We start from the raw sequence: 15650 nt of genomic DNA, 5'->3' as shown, positions 1-15650 counted from the left end.
CTCATCAGAGGGGTTTTATTTCACCCCATATAATCTAGCCTGCTTTCCCACCTGACTCTGGCATAACTTCACATAACAAATAAGAAAAGAAATAAAAATATTTTAACTCCAAATATATTTCTTTGCCGTATCTTGAAATTGCCCTGCAAGGTTGTCTCTTGTGGGAAAGATCCACATTCTATAGAGAATCTCCTTTCCACCCACTTTTTTTTTTCTTTCTTTCTTTCCAGACCCAGGAGACAATCAACTAAGGTACCCTTTTAAGTCTGATAAGTGTAAACACCCAAAATTTGAGACAGATCTCAGTTAATTTAGAACGTTTATTTTGCCAAGGTTCAGGACATGCGCCCATGACACGGCCTCAAGAAGTCCTGACGACACGTGCCCAGGGTGGTCAGGGCACAGCTTAGTTTTGTACATTTTAGGGAGACGTGAGACATCAATCAATATGTGTAAGAAGTACATTGGTTTGGTCTGGAAAGGCGGGATAACTTAAAGCAAAGGCAGGAAGACTCAAAGTGGTGAAGGGGCTTCCAGGTCACAGATAGGTGAGAGAGGAATGGTTGCATTCTTTTGAATTTCTGATTAGCCTTTCCAAAGGAGGCAATCAGATATGCATCTGTCTCAGTGAGCAGGAAGATGACTTTGAATAAAAATGGGAGGCAGATTTGCCAGGACCAATTCCCCACCTTGAAGGGGCCCATGATATTTTCCTTTCATGTAAGAAACATTTTACAACCTACTCCCTCAGAAGACTGCTATCTGAGAGCTTCCTTTACACAGTAAAATTGAAAAACCTGGTCGCCAGGACCCTTTATCTTAACCTAAACATTTCCTGTCTATTGATCCCAGGTCTTTAGATAAACTCAACCAATTGTCAACCAGAAAATTTTAAAATCTACCTGTAGGCTAGAAGCACCCTGCCCCCTGCCACCCCACCCCGCCTTTCAAATTATCCTGCCTTTCTGGACCAAACCAATGTATTTGATTGAAGTCTCATGTCTCTCTAAAATGTGTAAAACCAAGCTGCACCCTAACCGCCTTGGGTACGTGTTCTCAGGACCTCCTGAGGGCTGTGTCATGGGCCATGGTCACTTATATTTGGCTCAGAATAAATCTCTTGAAATGTTTTAGTTTGACTCTTCATCGACAACTTAAAGACAGTTCTCAGTTCATTGCATTTTATTAACTTTGTTAGTGCAAGTTTACTTTCTTGTTTTATTCTTTTAGTTCTTTATCCTCAACCCACATTCCAGTTCCCTTTCCTGTTCATATGCACCTACTCTGATGTGTTTATGTTTATGTCTTTATATCCACATATTTGCTTGAAAGATTAATATCGTTATGTGTGTGTTTTCAACCTGCATAATGGTATTTGCTTTTTCTTAACCTAATGCTATGTTTTTAAAGATGTATTCATGTTGCTGTAGGTATGTCTAAAGTGTGGTTTCCAAAGCTATGTAGAATTCCGTATTTGTATTCACTCCATTTTGATTTTCCATTCTTCCAGTTAAAGAAATCAGAGTTAACTTCAAACTCCCTACTACACTATTGTCACAGCAAACATTCTCACATAGGTCTATGAAGTCTGTAATTCACATATATATAACCTTATTTGAGATTTTCTGTGGGATTTATTCACCAGAGTGGGATCATTGGATCATAGGGTGTGTACATATGTAATATCACGAAGTACAGCCAGATCACTAGGCAGAATATCTGTATCACTTACCCACCGTGCATGAGGATTCATGCCTCTCCACATCTTTCTCAATTTTGTTCAAGTCAAATCCAACAATTTTTTTATTTCTATTTTTAGAGTGTTATTTATTTAGAGTGTTATTTATGCTCTCTAGTATTTTCTGTTCTATAATGTTATCTCCTGGTGGTTTTTCATACACGCCTGTTTATTTGGCCATTTGAAGATTCCTTTCTGGTAGTTGGTGTTAACTTTTGACTGCTCTTGATGGAGAAAAAAAAAAAATGCAAGAAAATCGATGTAACACCTCCCCCTGCCTCTGCCCCTCCCCCCAAGCCCTGCTCTTCCGCTCACAAGATCCCCTTTTTCAAGAGTCCCTTTTTCACCCTGTTTGTGCTATATCCATCCTGTCTGTTCAGCTATAGCTGATTGGAAAGAGATGTATACCTACCCAAGCCGAGTACTTAAAAGTCCTCCTCCAAGGAATTTGAAATTAGGATGTCTCAGCTTGCCTGTTGAAGAACATGCAAATTGAGGGGCTGGGGCAACCATCTTCCCCTGTGTGCACAAAGGAGCTAGAGAAATGGTCTGCAGAGAAAGAATAAAGAAGATGTGCACAGAAAAACAAAGAAAAAACCTTATGGCCCCATAGAGAAGGAGAGAGATTGAGCTAGAATGTGAAAGTACCTGTCCTGGATCCTGATGGCTTTCCAGTTTCTAGTTCTCTTTTCTCCTGAGACCACATTGTATTTTCTTTTTTTTAATTTTTAAAAATTTTTTAATTTTTTTTTTTTAATTATACTTTAAGTTTTAGGGTACATGTGCACATTGTGCAGGTTAGTTACATATGTATACATGTGCCACGCTGGTGTGCTGCACCCACTAACTCGTCATCTAGCATTAGGTATATCTCCCAATGCTATCCCTCCCCCCTCCCCCCACCCCACAACAGTCCCCAGAGTGTGATATTCCCCTTCCTGTGTCCATGTGATCTCATTGTTCAATTCCCACCTATGAGTGAGAATATGCGGTGTTTGGTTTTTTGTTCTTGCCATAGTTTACTGAGAATGATGATTTCCAATTTCATCCATGTCCCTACAAAGCACATGAACTCATCATTTTTTATGGCTGCATAGTATTCCGTGGTGTATATGTGCCACATTTTCTTAATCCAGTCTATCATTGTTGGACATTTGGGTTGGTTCCAAGTCTTTGCTATTGTGAATAATGCCGCAATAAACATACGTGTGCATGTGTCTTTATAGCAGCATGATTTATAGTCCTTTGGGTATATACCCAGTAATGGGATGGCTGGGTCAAATGGTATTTCCAGTTCCAGATCCCTGAGGAATCGCCACACTGACTTCCACAATGGTTGAACTAGTTTACAGTCCCTCTAACAGTGTAAAAGTGTTCCTATTTCTCCACATCCTCTCCAGCACCTGTTGTTTCCTGACTTTTTAATGATCACCATTCTAACTGGTGTGAGATGGTATCTCATTGTGGTTTTGATTTGCATTTCTCTGATGGCCAGTGATGATGAGCATTTTTTCATGTGTTTTTTGGCTGCATAAATGTCTTCTTTTGAGAAGTGTCTGTTCATGTCCTTCGCCCACTTTTTGATGGGGTTGTTTGTTTTTTTCTTGTAAATTTGTTGGAGTTCATTGTAGATTCTGGATATTAGCCCTTTGTCAGATGAGTAGGTTGTGAAAATTTTCTCCCATTTTGTAGGTTGCCTGTTCACTCTGAGGGTAGTTTCTTTTGCTGTGCAGAAGCTCTTTAGTTTAATTAGATCCCATTTGTCAATTTTGTCTTTTGTTGCCATTGCTTTTGGTGTTTTGGACATGAAGTCCTTGCCCATGCCTATGTCCTGAATGGTAATGCCTAGGTTTTCTTCTAGGGTTTTTATGGTTTTAGGTCTAAGGTTTAAGGCTTTAATCCATCTTGAATTGATTTTTGTATAAGGTGTAAGGAAGGGATCCAGTTTCAGCTTTCTACATATGGCTAGCCAGTTATCCCAGCACCATTTATTAAATAGGGAATCCTTTCCCCATTGCTTGTTTTTCTCAGGTTTGTCAAAGATCTGATAGTTGTAGATATGTGGCGTTATTTCTGAGGGCTCTGTTCTGTTCCATTGATCTATATCTCTGTTTTGGTACCAGTACCATGCTGTTTTGGTTACTGTAGCCTTGTAGTATAGTTTGAAGTCAGGTAGTGTGATGCCTCCAGCTTTGTTCTTTTGGCTTAGGATTGCCTTGGCGATGCTGGCTCTTTTTTGGTTCCATATGAACTTTAAAGTAGTTTTTTCCAATTCTGTGAAGAAAGTCATTGGTAGCTTTATGGGGATGGCATTGAATCTGTAAATTACCTTGGGCAGTATGGCCATTTTCACAATATTGATTCTTCCTACCCATGAGCATGGAATGTTCTTCCATTTGTTTGTATCCTCTTTTATTTCCTTGAGCAGTGGTTTGTAGTTCTCCTTGAAGAGGTCCTTCACATCCCATGTAAGTTGGATTCCTAGGTATTTTATTCTCTTTGAAGCAATTGTGAATGGGAATTCACTCATGATTTGGCTCTCTGTTTGTCTGTGATTGGTGTATAAGAATGCTTGTGATTTTTGTACATTGATTTTGTATCCTGAGACTCTGCTGAAGTTGCTTATCAGCTTAAGGAGATTTTGGGCTGAGACAATGGGGTTTTCTAGATATACAATCATGTCATCTGCAAACAGGGACAATTTGACTTCCTCTTTTCCTAATTGAATACCCTTTATTTCCTTCTCCTGCCTGATTGCCCTGGCCAGAACTTCCAACACTATGTTGAATAGGAGTGGTGAGAGAGGGCATCCCTGTCTTGTGCCAGTTTTCAAAGGGAATGCTTCCAGTTTTTGCCCATTCAGTATGATATTGGCTGTGGGTTTGTCATAGATAGCTCTTATTATTTTGAAATACGTCCCATCAATACCTAATTTATTGAGAGTTTTTAGCATGAAGGGTTGTTGAATTTTGTCAAAGGCTTTTTCTGCATCTATTGAGATAATCATGTGGTTTTTGTCTTTGGCTCTGTTTATATGCTGGATTACATTTATTGATTTGCGTATATTGAACAAGCCTTGCATCCCAGGGATGAAGCCCACTTGATCATGGTGGATAAGCTTTTTGATGTGCTGCTGGATTCGTTTTGCCAGTATTTTATTGAGGATTTTTGCATCAATGTTCATCAAGGATATTGGTCTAAAATTCTCTTTTTTGTTGTGTCTCTGCCCGGCTTTGGTATCAGAATGATGCTGACCTCATCAAATGAGTTAGGGAGGATTCCCTCTTTTTCGATTGATTGGAATAGTTTCAGAAGGAATGGTACCAGTTCCTCCTTGTACCTCTGATAGAATTCGGCTGTAAATCCATCTGGTCCTGGACTCTTTGGTTGGTAAACTATTGATTATTGCCACAATTTCAGCTCCTGTTATTTGTCTATTCAGAGATTCAACTTCTTCCTGGTTTAGTCTTGGGAGAGTGTATGTGTCGAGGAATTTATCCATTTCTTCTAGATTTTCTAGTTTATTTGCGTAGAGGTGTTTGTAGTATTCTCTGATGGTAGCTTGTATTTCTGTGGGATTGGTGGTGATATCCCCTTTATCATTTTTTCTTGCGTCTATTTGATTCTTCTTTTTTTCTTTATTAGTCTTGCTAGCGGTCTATCAATTTTGTTGATCCTTTCAAAAAACCAGCTCCTGGATTCATTAATTTTTTGAAGGGTTTTTTGTGTCTCTATTTCCTTCAGTTCTGCTCTGATTTTCGTTATTTGTTGCCTTCTGCTAGCTTTTGAATGTGTTTGCTCTTGCTTTTCTAGTTCTTTTAATTGTGATGTTAGGGTGTCAATTTTGGATCTTTCCTGCTTTCTCTTGTGGGCATTTAGTGCTATAAATTTCCCTCTACACACTGCTTTGAATGCGTCCCAGAGATTCTGGTATGTTGTGCCTTTGTTCTCGTTGGTTTCAAAGAACATCTTTATTTCTGCCTTCATTTCGTTATGTATCCAGTAGTCATTCAGGAGCAGGTTGTTCAGTTTCCATGTAGTTGAGTGGTTTTGAGTGAGATTCTTAATCCTGAGTTCTAGTTTGATTGCCCTGTGGTCTGAGAGATAGTTTGTTATAATCTCTGTTCTTTTACATTTGCTGAGGAGAGCTTTACTTCCAAGTATGTGGTCAATTTTGGAATAGGTGTGGTGTGGTGCTGAAAAAAATGTATATTCTGTTGATTTGGGGTGGAGAGTTCTGTAGATGTCTATTAGGTCTGCTTGGTGCAGAGCTGAGTTCAATTCCTGAGTATCCTTGTTGACTTTCTGTCTCGTTGATCTGTCTAATGTTGACAGTGGGGTGTTAAAGTCTCCCATTATTAATGTGTGGGAGTCTAAGTCTCTTTGTAGGTCACTCAGGACTTGCTTTATGAATCTGGGTGCTCCTGTATTGGGTGCATATATATTTAGGATAGTTAGCTCTTCTTGTTGAATTGATCCCTTTACCATTATGTAATGGCCTTCTTTGTCTTTTTGATCTTTGTTGGTTTAAAGTCTGTTTTATCAGAGACTAGGATTGCAACCCCTGCCTTTTTTTGTTTTCCATTTGCTTGGTAGATCTTCCTCCATCCTTTTATTTTGAGCCTATGTGTGTCTCTGCACGTGAGATGGATTTCCTGAATACAGCACACTGATGGGTCTTGACTGTTTATCCAATTTGCCAGTCTGTGTCTTTTAATTGGAGCATTTAGTCCATTTACATTTAAAGTTAATGTTGTTATGTGTGAATTTGATCCTGTCATTATGATGTTAGCTGGTTATTTTGCTCGTTAGTTGATGCAGTTTCTTCCTAGTCTCGATGGTCTTTACATTTTGGCATGATTTTGCAGCGGCTGGTACCGGTTGTTCCTTTCCATGTTTAGCGCTTCCTTCAGGAGCTCTTTTAGGGCAGGCCTGGTGGTGACAAAATCGGTCAGCATTTGCTTGTCTGTAAAGTATTTTATTTCTCCTTCACTTATGAAGCTTAGTTTGGCTGGATATGAAATTCTGGGTTGAAAATTCTTTTCTTTAAGAATGTTGAATATTGGCCCCCACTCTCTTCTGGCTTGTAGGGTTTCTGCCGAGAGATCTGCTGTTAGTCTGTATTTTCTTATCTGTATTAGTTAGGGGTGGCTAACTGCTGTAACAAATAGATTCCACAGTGTATAATGACCCTAACACAATAGAAGTTGATTTCTCACTCTTACAGACAGGTCCAGATGACTCTTAAGTTAGTGAGGTGGCAGCAGTGGAGGGCTCTGCACTACGTAATTATTTAGGAGTCAGGTTGATGGAGGCTTTGCTGTTTCTACCCATGGCTTCCAAGGTCCCTCTGGGTGTCAGCATCCATGCTGCAGAAAAGAAATGATCATGGAGTTGAATAACAAGGGAGATTTTATAGACCAGGCCTTGAGCTAGCACAGTTACTCACATTCCTTGGCTGGAACTCAGTTATATGGCTACATTTAACTGTATGGGAGTCTGAAAAATGTGGTCCAGCTAAGGACCTAGAGGGAAGAGAAAATGGGTTTGGTGAACAGCTAGAGATGATCACATCATATTTAGGATATGTGTGATACCTCTGTATCCTTTTAATTAAGTTCCCATTTTTTTCTTAAACTTGTTTGTGTTGGCCTCTTTTATACCTTAATGATTTGGTGTTTTCATGATAGCCATCTTTAAAAGAGTAGAAGAGATAAAAAGTGATTATTATTTTCTCAGGAAAATTGGGCCAGTTTCCACCTATGATGCATCATCACCAGGCACCCTCAGATGGCCAGACTCCTGGGGCTCGTTTCCAGAGGTCTCACCTTGCAGAGGCATTTGCAAAGGCCAAAGGATCAGGTGGAGGTGCTGGAGGAGGAGGTAGTGGAAGAGGTCTGATGGGACAGATTATTCCAATCTACGGCTTTGGGATTTTTTTATATATACTGTACATTCTATTTAAGGTAAGTAGAATCATCCTAATCATATTACATCAATGAAAATCTAATATGGCAATAAAAATCATTGTCTACATTAAAACTTCTTATAGTTCATAAAATTATTTCAAATCCATCATCTCTTTAAATCCTGCCTCCTCTTCATGAGGTACTTAGGATAGCCATTATTTCAGTTTCACATAAGAAATGTTTACTCAATGTTTAAGTGTTTTGCCCCAAAATTCACAACTAACAAGGCAGAACTAGGACTTGAACCTGGATCTTTTGGTTCTTAATCCAGTGAGTGATACAATTCAAAGCACTCCCCCGCCAAAAAAAAAAAATTAACATCTTTACAGGCCGAAGAGGAATAAAGATTTTCTAAGAAGAGCTTTTATTATTGGGATTGGCACAGTGATTTCCAAATAGCCATCATAAGGCCAAATAATGACACCACTTTATCCTGCTTGTTTCTCCACAGGAATATGAGATGCTGTTTTTAATATTATCTCCAATTATTCTCCTGAGACAGAACTGTCCATCCTGAAATTAAGCCTGATATTTCCTAGCTCTGGGGAGACATGGGTATAGGTTCTTTAAAGCAGACCCTCAGTTAAGTTCCACCTCCAGGCAGGCCTTTGCAGGCCCCCGGCCCCTGTACTGTGAATTAGAGGCAGAAGCTTCACTTTGCCCTCCTGTCTAGAGTAAGCTTAAATAAGATGAGTTCTTTCTTGCCCAGGAATTCTGCAGGCAGTCTGAGTTGAGTCTGTAAGAATGCCCATAGGGTGCCACACATCCCTTTTAGATGAGCATGAGCAAGGAAGATGACCAGTAGGGAGATTTTTTTTCCTTGTGTTAGAAATGCTTGTTCTCTGGTGCCATGAAGAAACAGCACTTGGACGTAAATTTAATTTCCTCAGCAAGGCCATTTTTACTTTCTGCAGAAAGGGTACACTCGCCAGCAGTTTTGCCACGAGAGTACACCGAACAAAGGAGACAGGGTCATTTATAACCTGACGCATCCACCTTACTGCTGTGTCCGATTTCCATTGGCTGGAACAGGACCTCGCATTCTGTATTTGTGCTGATTGGCTAGCGACTTAGAACTTTTTAAAAGAGGCAAAGGCAGAGGAGAACAAAGGAAGGAGGAACTAACTTGTGGAATGCTGAGAAAGGTAAAAACACCTTCATATAAGGAAGAGGAACAGGCTGTGACTTAATACTTGCTTTGACAAGTATAAGCATGCCAGGGCAAATATTTAGGCTAAACTGTGGGAGCTAAGAACATAAAGTACCTTGATTTCTTTATTATGGCTAGCAGATATCTAAGCATGTTAGCACAGGTTCTTGAATAAATTTTGCTTCTAAGAGAAGTTACTATTCCTAATTATACGGGGAGTAAAGTCTCTGAAGAGGAACCTCTACTTTACTTTTTACACTTGTGCTTTGATAATTTTTTACTTGGAAACCTCATCTTTTGGTGTTTTTTTTGAGCTATTTCTCTAGTGTTGCTATTTAATTTCTGACCTTCATTTTTGTTTCCCAACCTTTTTTTTTTGTTTGATATGAGGGGTTCTGTGACTGAGGTTCTGAGCTGCTGTTGATGTGCTATACCTCCTTCAATTCTCAGCTCTCAAAGGGGAAAACAACTGCAGAGGATGGGAAATGCTATACTGCCACGCCTGGAAACACCCACAGGAAAATTAGTAAGTGCCCCTTCTCAGTATATTCACAGGAATTATTGAGTCAAACAGTTTTATAGCCACAGGGACAGTCTGTGGGTATGTCTTAAAAGCATTTCTCAAAAGTTGCTCCAAATTAATCTGATGCCATTTTTGCCTTAGTTCTGGGAATTCTCAAAAGTTTTTATATTGATGTTGGGATTTTAAGGGAGGGATAGCTACAAAAAGTACAAAACCACCAGTTCACTTTTTAATATATTAGCAAATTAATATTTCACGTTTGGAATGACTTCTCATTTTCAGACTTCAAAATATTGGTAGCAGAGAGCAAAATGGAGGCAGAGAAATCATATCATTGCCAAAATCAGTTTTTAGATCTAGGGAAAGAGTTTAACACTTCTGACTGTTGAAACATGGCCATCAGATACTTATTATACAACTAGAATATTCTGTGTTCTCTAGGGAAATTAAATTTATACAACATGGCTCTTTCCTCAAGAATTTATAGACTAGAATGTATGTCAGGAAAAATAACCTATGAAAAATTTACCACCCGCAAATAAGAGACTTGGCAAAAGCATTGCAGGAAATCATGTTTATCTGGGCTGTAACTGCTTTTTGGATTTACTTCTGGATTTTCTATGGAACTAAATATCCCAGTCACACTATGCATCCTTTTTGGAAATCTTAAATATTCACAGAATCCTTTAATAAAACTGCAGTGTTCTTCAATGAGATAGTAATGGGAAGTTCAACAGTACAATAGCTTTTTAAAAATTTGTGGTCTCTTTAACAGGTTTAGGGAGTTGTCTCTGATGGTTCTTAGATTGTTGCTTATTTTTTAGCCAGTTTTGAGCTTGCTCAACTGCAAGAAAAACTGAAGGAGACAGAAGCAGCCATGGAAAAATTAATCAACAGAGTGGGACCTAATGGTGAGAGGTAGGTTTTCATGTAACAGGACTCAGACTATTTCTCATTTAGAAAATAAATTCAGGCTGGGTGCAGTGGCCGAGGCCTGTAATCCCAGCACTTTGGGAGGCCGAGGTGGGTGGATCATCTGAGGTCAGGAGTTTGAGACCATCCTGACCAACATGATGAAACCCTGTCTCTACTAAAAATACAAAATTAGCCAGGTGTGGTGGTGCACACCTGCAATCCCAGCTACTCGGGAGGCTGAGGCAGGAGAATCGCTTGAACCTGGGAGGCGGAGGTTGCAGTGAGCCAAGATTGTGCCCTTGCACTCCAGCCTGGGCAATAAGAGCGAAATTCTATCTGAAAAAAAGAAAAGGAAAGAAAATTCAAAATTATGCTTTGTTTTTTGATAAATAGACCACTTATTTTCATTTTATGTACTGTCAGTTTTTAAATTGTAAATATGTCATTTACGTATTATCATTTAACATTTTTCATTCACATACTGTCAAGCAACCTCAGTTTTCAAAAGTTTAATGTGCAAATTATTGTGAAAGTGAATAAATTTGTGAGTAATTCCTACAGGGTGAAATAACTATGATTTAAGAAAGAAAATTTCCTAGCTGTCTAAAATAGATATAATTTTAAGTAAAACCAGGTTATTGAACATGATGCTTTCTACTTGAGACAAAATGAGAGAAGAGAGCAAGTGTGATCAGATTAGGCATTCATGTTTGTGTCGACTGTGCCAGCACAGAATTACATGTAAATTAGATGTTAAGAGCCAAACTGGCCATTTAGAATGTCCCAAAGGGAAGGCACTCCTCTTGCTACCAGGCTGGCTGAGGATCTGAAAGGGTGGCTTCAGGAGGTTGATAGAAGTGGACAACAACCAAGAAAACGTGGATATAGAAAGGCCAGGAAGGAAAAACCAGAATGTAAGATGGAGTACAAAGAAGGGTTCAGTTTCAGCTAGGTCTTCTGGCAAGGATGGAGGAAGAATGTTAGGGGGAGTGGCAGAATCCCATGCAGAAGGAAGTGTTGAAATGTCCCTCCGGCATCTTTGTGAGCACACTGTAGTTTTTGCCCCAGGAAATCGTTGCTCTACCTTAGCCTTTATTTGCCATCCTTTATAGTACTAGTACGCTGTGCCCTTTGTTCACTGGCTTCAGCCGTGCCTATCTTTGGCTGGATATGAGAGAGTGGGTATCCTCAGATTGCAGCCTCCTGACCTGGCATTTCCCTGCAACATCTGCAGTGCTGTTGAAATGACATTTGTGAGGATGAACCTTGCCTGTGTGGGCCCAGGAGCCTTGACCTTCTTTTTGTCTGGAAAGCAGAGTTACTATCTGGAATGTTCCCCAAAGTTGTATAGATACATTAATGTATCTGTGTGAGTGTACAATAATTGATATTTATTGAACAATTACTAACGACCACACTCTGAACTAAATGCTTTATATACATTATCTAACATATGACTATTTGTATGAGTGTGACTAAACCAATTTGTGCAATTATACTTTTCTGGCCTTTTCTGCCCTAACCCTGTAGCTGCCACCTACAGTCTGGGTGGAGAACTACCCAGGCTATTATAGACAGTTATGTCTGAAAAAATATCTTTACACTCACCTGGGCCATTGGCAACCCCAGGCCACACCTAAGGGTCATGAAAACCAGGAATCCAACTTACAAGGGATGTGAAGGACCTCTTCAAGGAGAACTACAAACCACTGCTCAATGAAATAAAAGAGGATACAAACAAATGGAAGAACATTCCATGCTCATGGATAGGAAGAATCAATATCATGAAAATGGCCATACTGCCCAAGGTAATTTATAGATTCAATGCCATCCCCATAAAGCTACCAATGACTTTCTTCACAGAATTGGAAAAAACTACTTTAAAGTTCATATGGAACCAAAAAAGAGCCCACATTGCCAAGTCAGTCCTAAGCCAAAAGAACAAAGCTGGAGGCGTCACACTACCTGACTTCAAACTATACTACAAGGCTACAGTAACCAAAACAGCATGGTACTGGTACCAAAACAGAGATATAGACCAATGGAACAGAACAGAGCCCTCAGAAGTAATGTCACACATCTACAACTATCTGATCTTTGACAAACCTGACAAAAACAAGCAATGGGGAAAGGATTCCCTATTTAATAAAAGGCTTTGGGAAAACTGGCTAGCCATATGTAGAAAGCTGAAACTGGATCCCTTCCTTACACCTTATACAAAAATTAATTTAAGATGGTTTAAAGACTTAAATATTAGACCTAAAACCATAAAAACCCTAGAAGAAAATCTAGGCAATACCATTCAGGACATAGGCATGGACAAGGACTTCATGTCTAAGACACCAAAAGCAATGGCAACAAAACCAAAATTGACAAATGGGATCTAATTAAACTAAAGAGCTTCTGCGCAGCAAAAGAAACTACCATCAGAGTGAACAGGCAACCTACAGAATGGGAGAAAATTGTTGCAATCTACTCATCTGACAAAGGGCTAATATCCAGAATCTACAATGAACTCAAACAAATTTACAAGAAAAAAACAACCCCATCAACAAGCAGGCGAAGGATATAAACAGACACTTCTCAAAAGAAGACATTTACACAGCCAAAAGACACATGAAAAAATGCTCACCATCACTGGCCATCAGAGAAATGCAAATCAAAACCACAATGAGATACCATCTCACACCAGTTAGAATGGCAATCATTAAAAAGTCAGGAAACAACAGGTGCTGGAGAGGATGTGGAGAAATAGGAACACTTTTTACACTGTTGGTGGGCTATAAACTAGTTCAAGTATTGTGGAAGACAGTGTGACGATTCCTCAGGGATCTAGAACTAGAAATACCATTTGATCCAGCCATCCCATTACTGGGTATATACCCAAAGGATTACAAATCATGCTGCTATAAAGATACACGCACACATATGTTTACTGAGGCACTATTCACAATAGCAAAGACTTGGAACCAACCCAAATGTCCAACAATGATAGACTGGATTAAGAAAATGTGGTGCATATACACCATGGAATACTATGCAGCCATAAAAAATGATGAGTTCATGTGCTTTGTAGGGATGTGGATGAAACTGGAAACCATCATTCTCAGCTAACTATCGCAAGGATAAAAAACCAAACACCGCATGTTCTCACTCATAGGTGGGAATTGAACAATGAGAACACTTGGACACAGGAAGGGGAACATCACACACTGGGGCCTGTTGTGGGCTGAGGGGAGTGGGGAGGGATAGCATTAGGAGATACACCTAATGTAAATGGCGAGTTGATGGGTGCAGCACACCAACATGGCACGTGTATACGTATGTAACAAACCAGCACATTGTGCACATGTACCCTAGAACTTTAATAAAATATATATATATGTATAAAAGAAAACCATAGACGAAACCTCTGTGGGCAGGGCCTCTCACTTGGGAGACCCAACTCCTGGAGCTTGGGGTGAGAGACAACATGAAGATATTTTCTCATTATTATTTACTGTTGAGTAACAGACTCCCTTAACTCAAATTACTCCACCATTCAGTCCATGTACATGATCTATCTATAGCCCAAGCCAGGGATGCAATACTATAACCTCTAACTACTGTCTGTCCTCTTCATGCCAGATTTATGTCTCCTTTTTTTATTTGCAAAGGCAGAGAAGCTGTCCCTATAGTACATCTGGAGTTGTACTGTCTCATTTCAGGGGCCACAGGTCCTAGCCCAGAATGTTTACTTTTTATAAGATGCTGAGTTGTGGACTTCTTGGGAACATATTGATTGAAGCCTGCAGCATGGCAAAGGTTGTGTAAAACTTTTTCCACCCTACCTCTTAGGAACTGGGAAGCAACTCTCTTCCCACTGAAGAAAGAGCATGGCTCCTGGCTCTTTACCAAATCTCTCATTTTTTAGTTCTCAGATGTGATTTTTCTCTCTGACACTCCTTGATCCAACACCTTTTATCCTTACAGGTAGGCCCTATGGGACTTATGCCCTAAAGACTGTAAGGGCTAGGCAGCCCATATGTTCGTATGTTTTCTGTTGGTATAACTGAATACCACAGACTGGGTAATTTATAAAGAACAGAGGTTTATTTAGCTCACAGTTCTGGAGGCTGTGAAGTCCAAGGTTTACAGGCAGGTGTCTGGTGAGGGTCTTCTTGCTGCATCATCATATGGTGGAAAGGCGGAAGGGCAAGCAAGCACATACAAAAGAGGGAGGCACCAGAGGCCAGCCCACTTTATAACAGCCCATCTTGGGATAACTAACCCACTGAGATAATGGCATTAATCTGTTCATGAGGGCTCTGCTCTCATGTCCTAATCACTTCATAAAGGTGCCACCTCTTAATACTGTTGCAATGTCAATTAAGTTTCAACATGAGTATAGGAGGAGACAAATATTCAAACTATAGCACCATGTTTCTACGTGTTTTCCCTTTTATACTTACAGTTTGTGTCCTTTAACCTCAGTTTCTGTGGCATTTGTTGTTTTACGGGTCTGTGCTCCTATGATTATTAGAAAAGCCCAAAATATTCCAGTATTTGTTCTGTCAGATCAAAATTATATCACATCTCTGGGTTTCTGGGGGTAAAGCAGAAGATACATTCATTTGCAACCTCTTAAGTCCTTTTATATAATATTCCATAACTGCAGGATGTTGGCTTAAAATTAGAAAACTCTGCAGTTTCTGAAACTTTACCTTAATGCTTAAGTAAGAACAGAAATATGGGGGAAATTTTTGATATTATCTAATCAAACTTTTCAGAAAGCTTTTAGTTGTGAGGGATGTAGGTCTGTACACATATTTAAATAATGAAACCTAGAATGTCAGTCTTGTGCCATGTTCTGTCTGATATTAAGCACAGTGTTCAGCTCAAGGACACTAAGACTAAGGAAAGGGTCTAGGAATCAGAAGTGAGGTGTCCTGATTTCTGTCCTTATGATTTCGGTCCTCTCTTCCCCCACAACACACACTTACTTTGACTCTGAGGGCTTTTGAGGAGGAATGTCACGATTTGCTGTGCTTTAGAAAAATAACTCTTATAGTAATACATAGAGTGACTACATGCTAGAAGGCTATTGAAAAGGTTTCAGTAAATGGTAATAAATAGGCCAGTGAGAGTGGAAAAGTGGGGGCAAGTTAAGGGGACCTAATGGAAGAAAAAAATCACAGGCTGTATTCCTTTCTGGAGTAGCATGCCAAGTTGTAACAATCTACCTGCTAGAAGCATGGTATGGTCAAGCAGTCCATGAAAAAAGCAGGGAGGGTGCAACCTCTGGCAGCAAAGGGCCCTGGCAGGCATGTCAAATATGTATGTGGGACTACAGATTTTTGCCATGAATTCCTGGAA

General features: G+C 39.7%; 1 protein-coding gene across 10 annotated transcripts in view; it reads left to right on the top strand.

Annotated features, from left to right (window-relative positions):
• The window catches only part of RIC3 (RIC3 acetylcholine receptor chaperone), a 77165-nt gene that overhangs the window by 22671 nt on the left and 38844 nt on the right, over positions 1 to 15650 (top strand). For 7 of the 10 annotated variants that reach the window (XR_010113329.1, XR_010113328.1, XR_010113327.1 and 4 more), the window contains 3 exons: positions 7478 to 7704; positions 9308 to 9383; positions 10205 to 10298. The exons of 2 other annotated variants lie outside the window; for them this stretch is intronic. Coding sequence is in view for 5 of the 8 variants with exons in the window: in XM_063608089.1 (XP_063464159.1) it covers positions 7478 to 7704; positions 9308 to 9383; positions 10205 to 10298 (397 nt within the window). In the remaining 3 variants the exon portion in view is untranslated. Of the gene's footprint in view, positions 1 to 7477; positions 7705 to 9307; positions 9384 to 10204; positions 10299 to 11825; positions 14765 to 15650 lie in introns of those variants that run through there. One more of the 10 variants, XM_057299088.2, reaches the window with a different exon arrangement.

This window comes from Pan paniscus, chromosome 9 (assembly GCF_029289425.2).
Source record: "Pan paniscus chromosome 9, NHGRI_mPanPan1-v2.0_pri, whole genome shotgun sequence".
Lineage (NCBI taxonomy): Eukaryota > Metazoa > Chordata > Mammalia > Primates > Hominidae > Pan > Pan paniscus.
The sequence above is the reverse complement of the archived record's forward strand: the minus strand, read 5'-3'. Positions and strand labels throughout refer to the sequence as shown.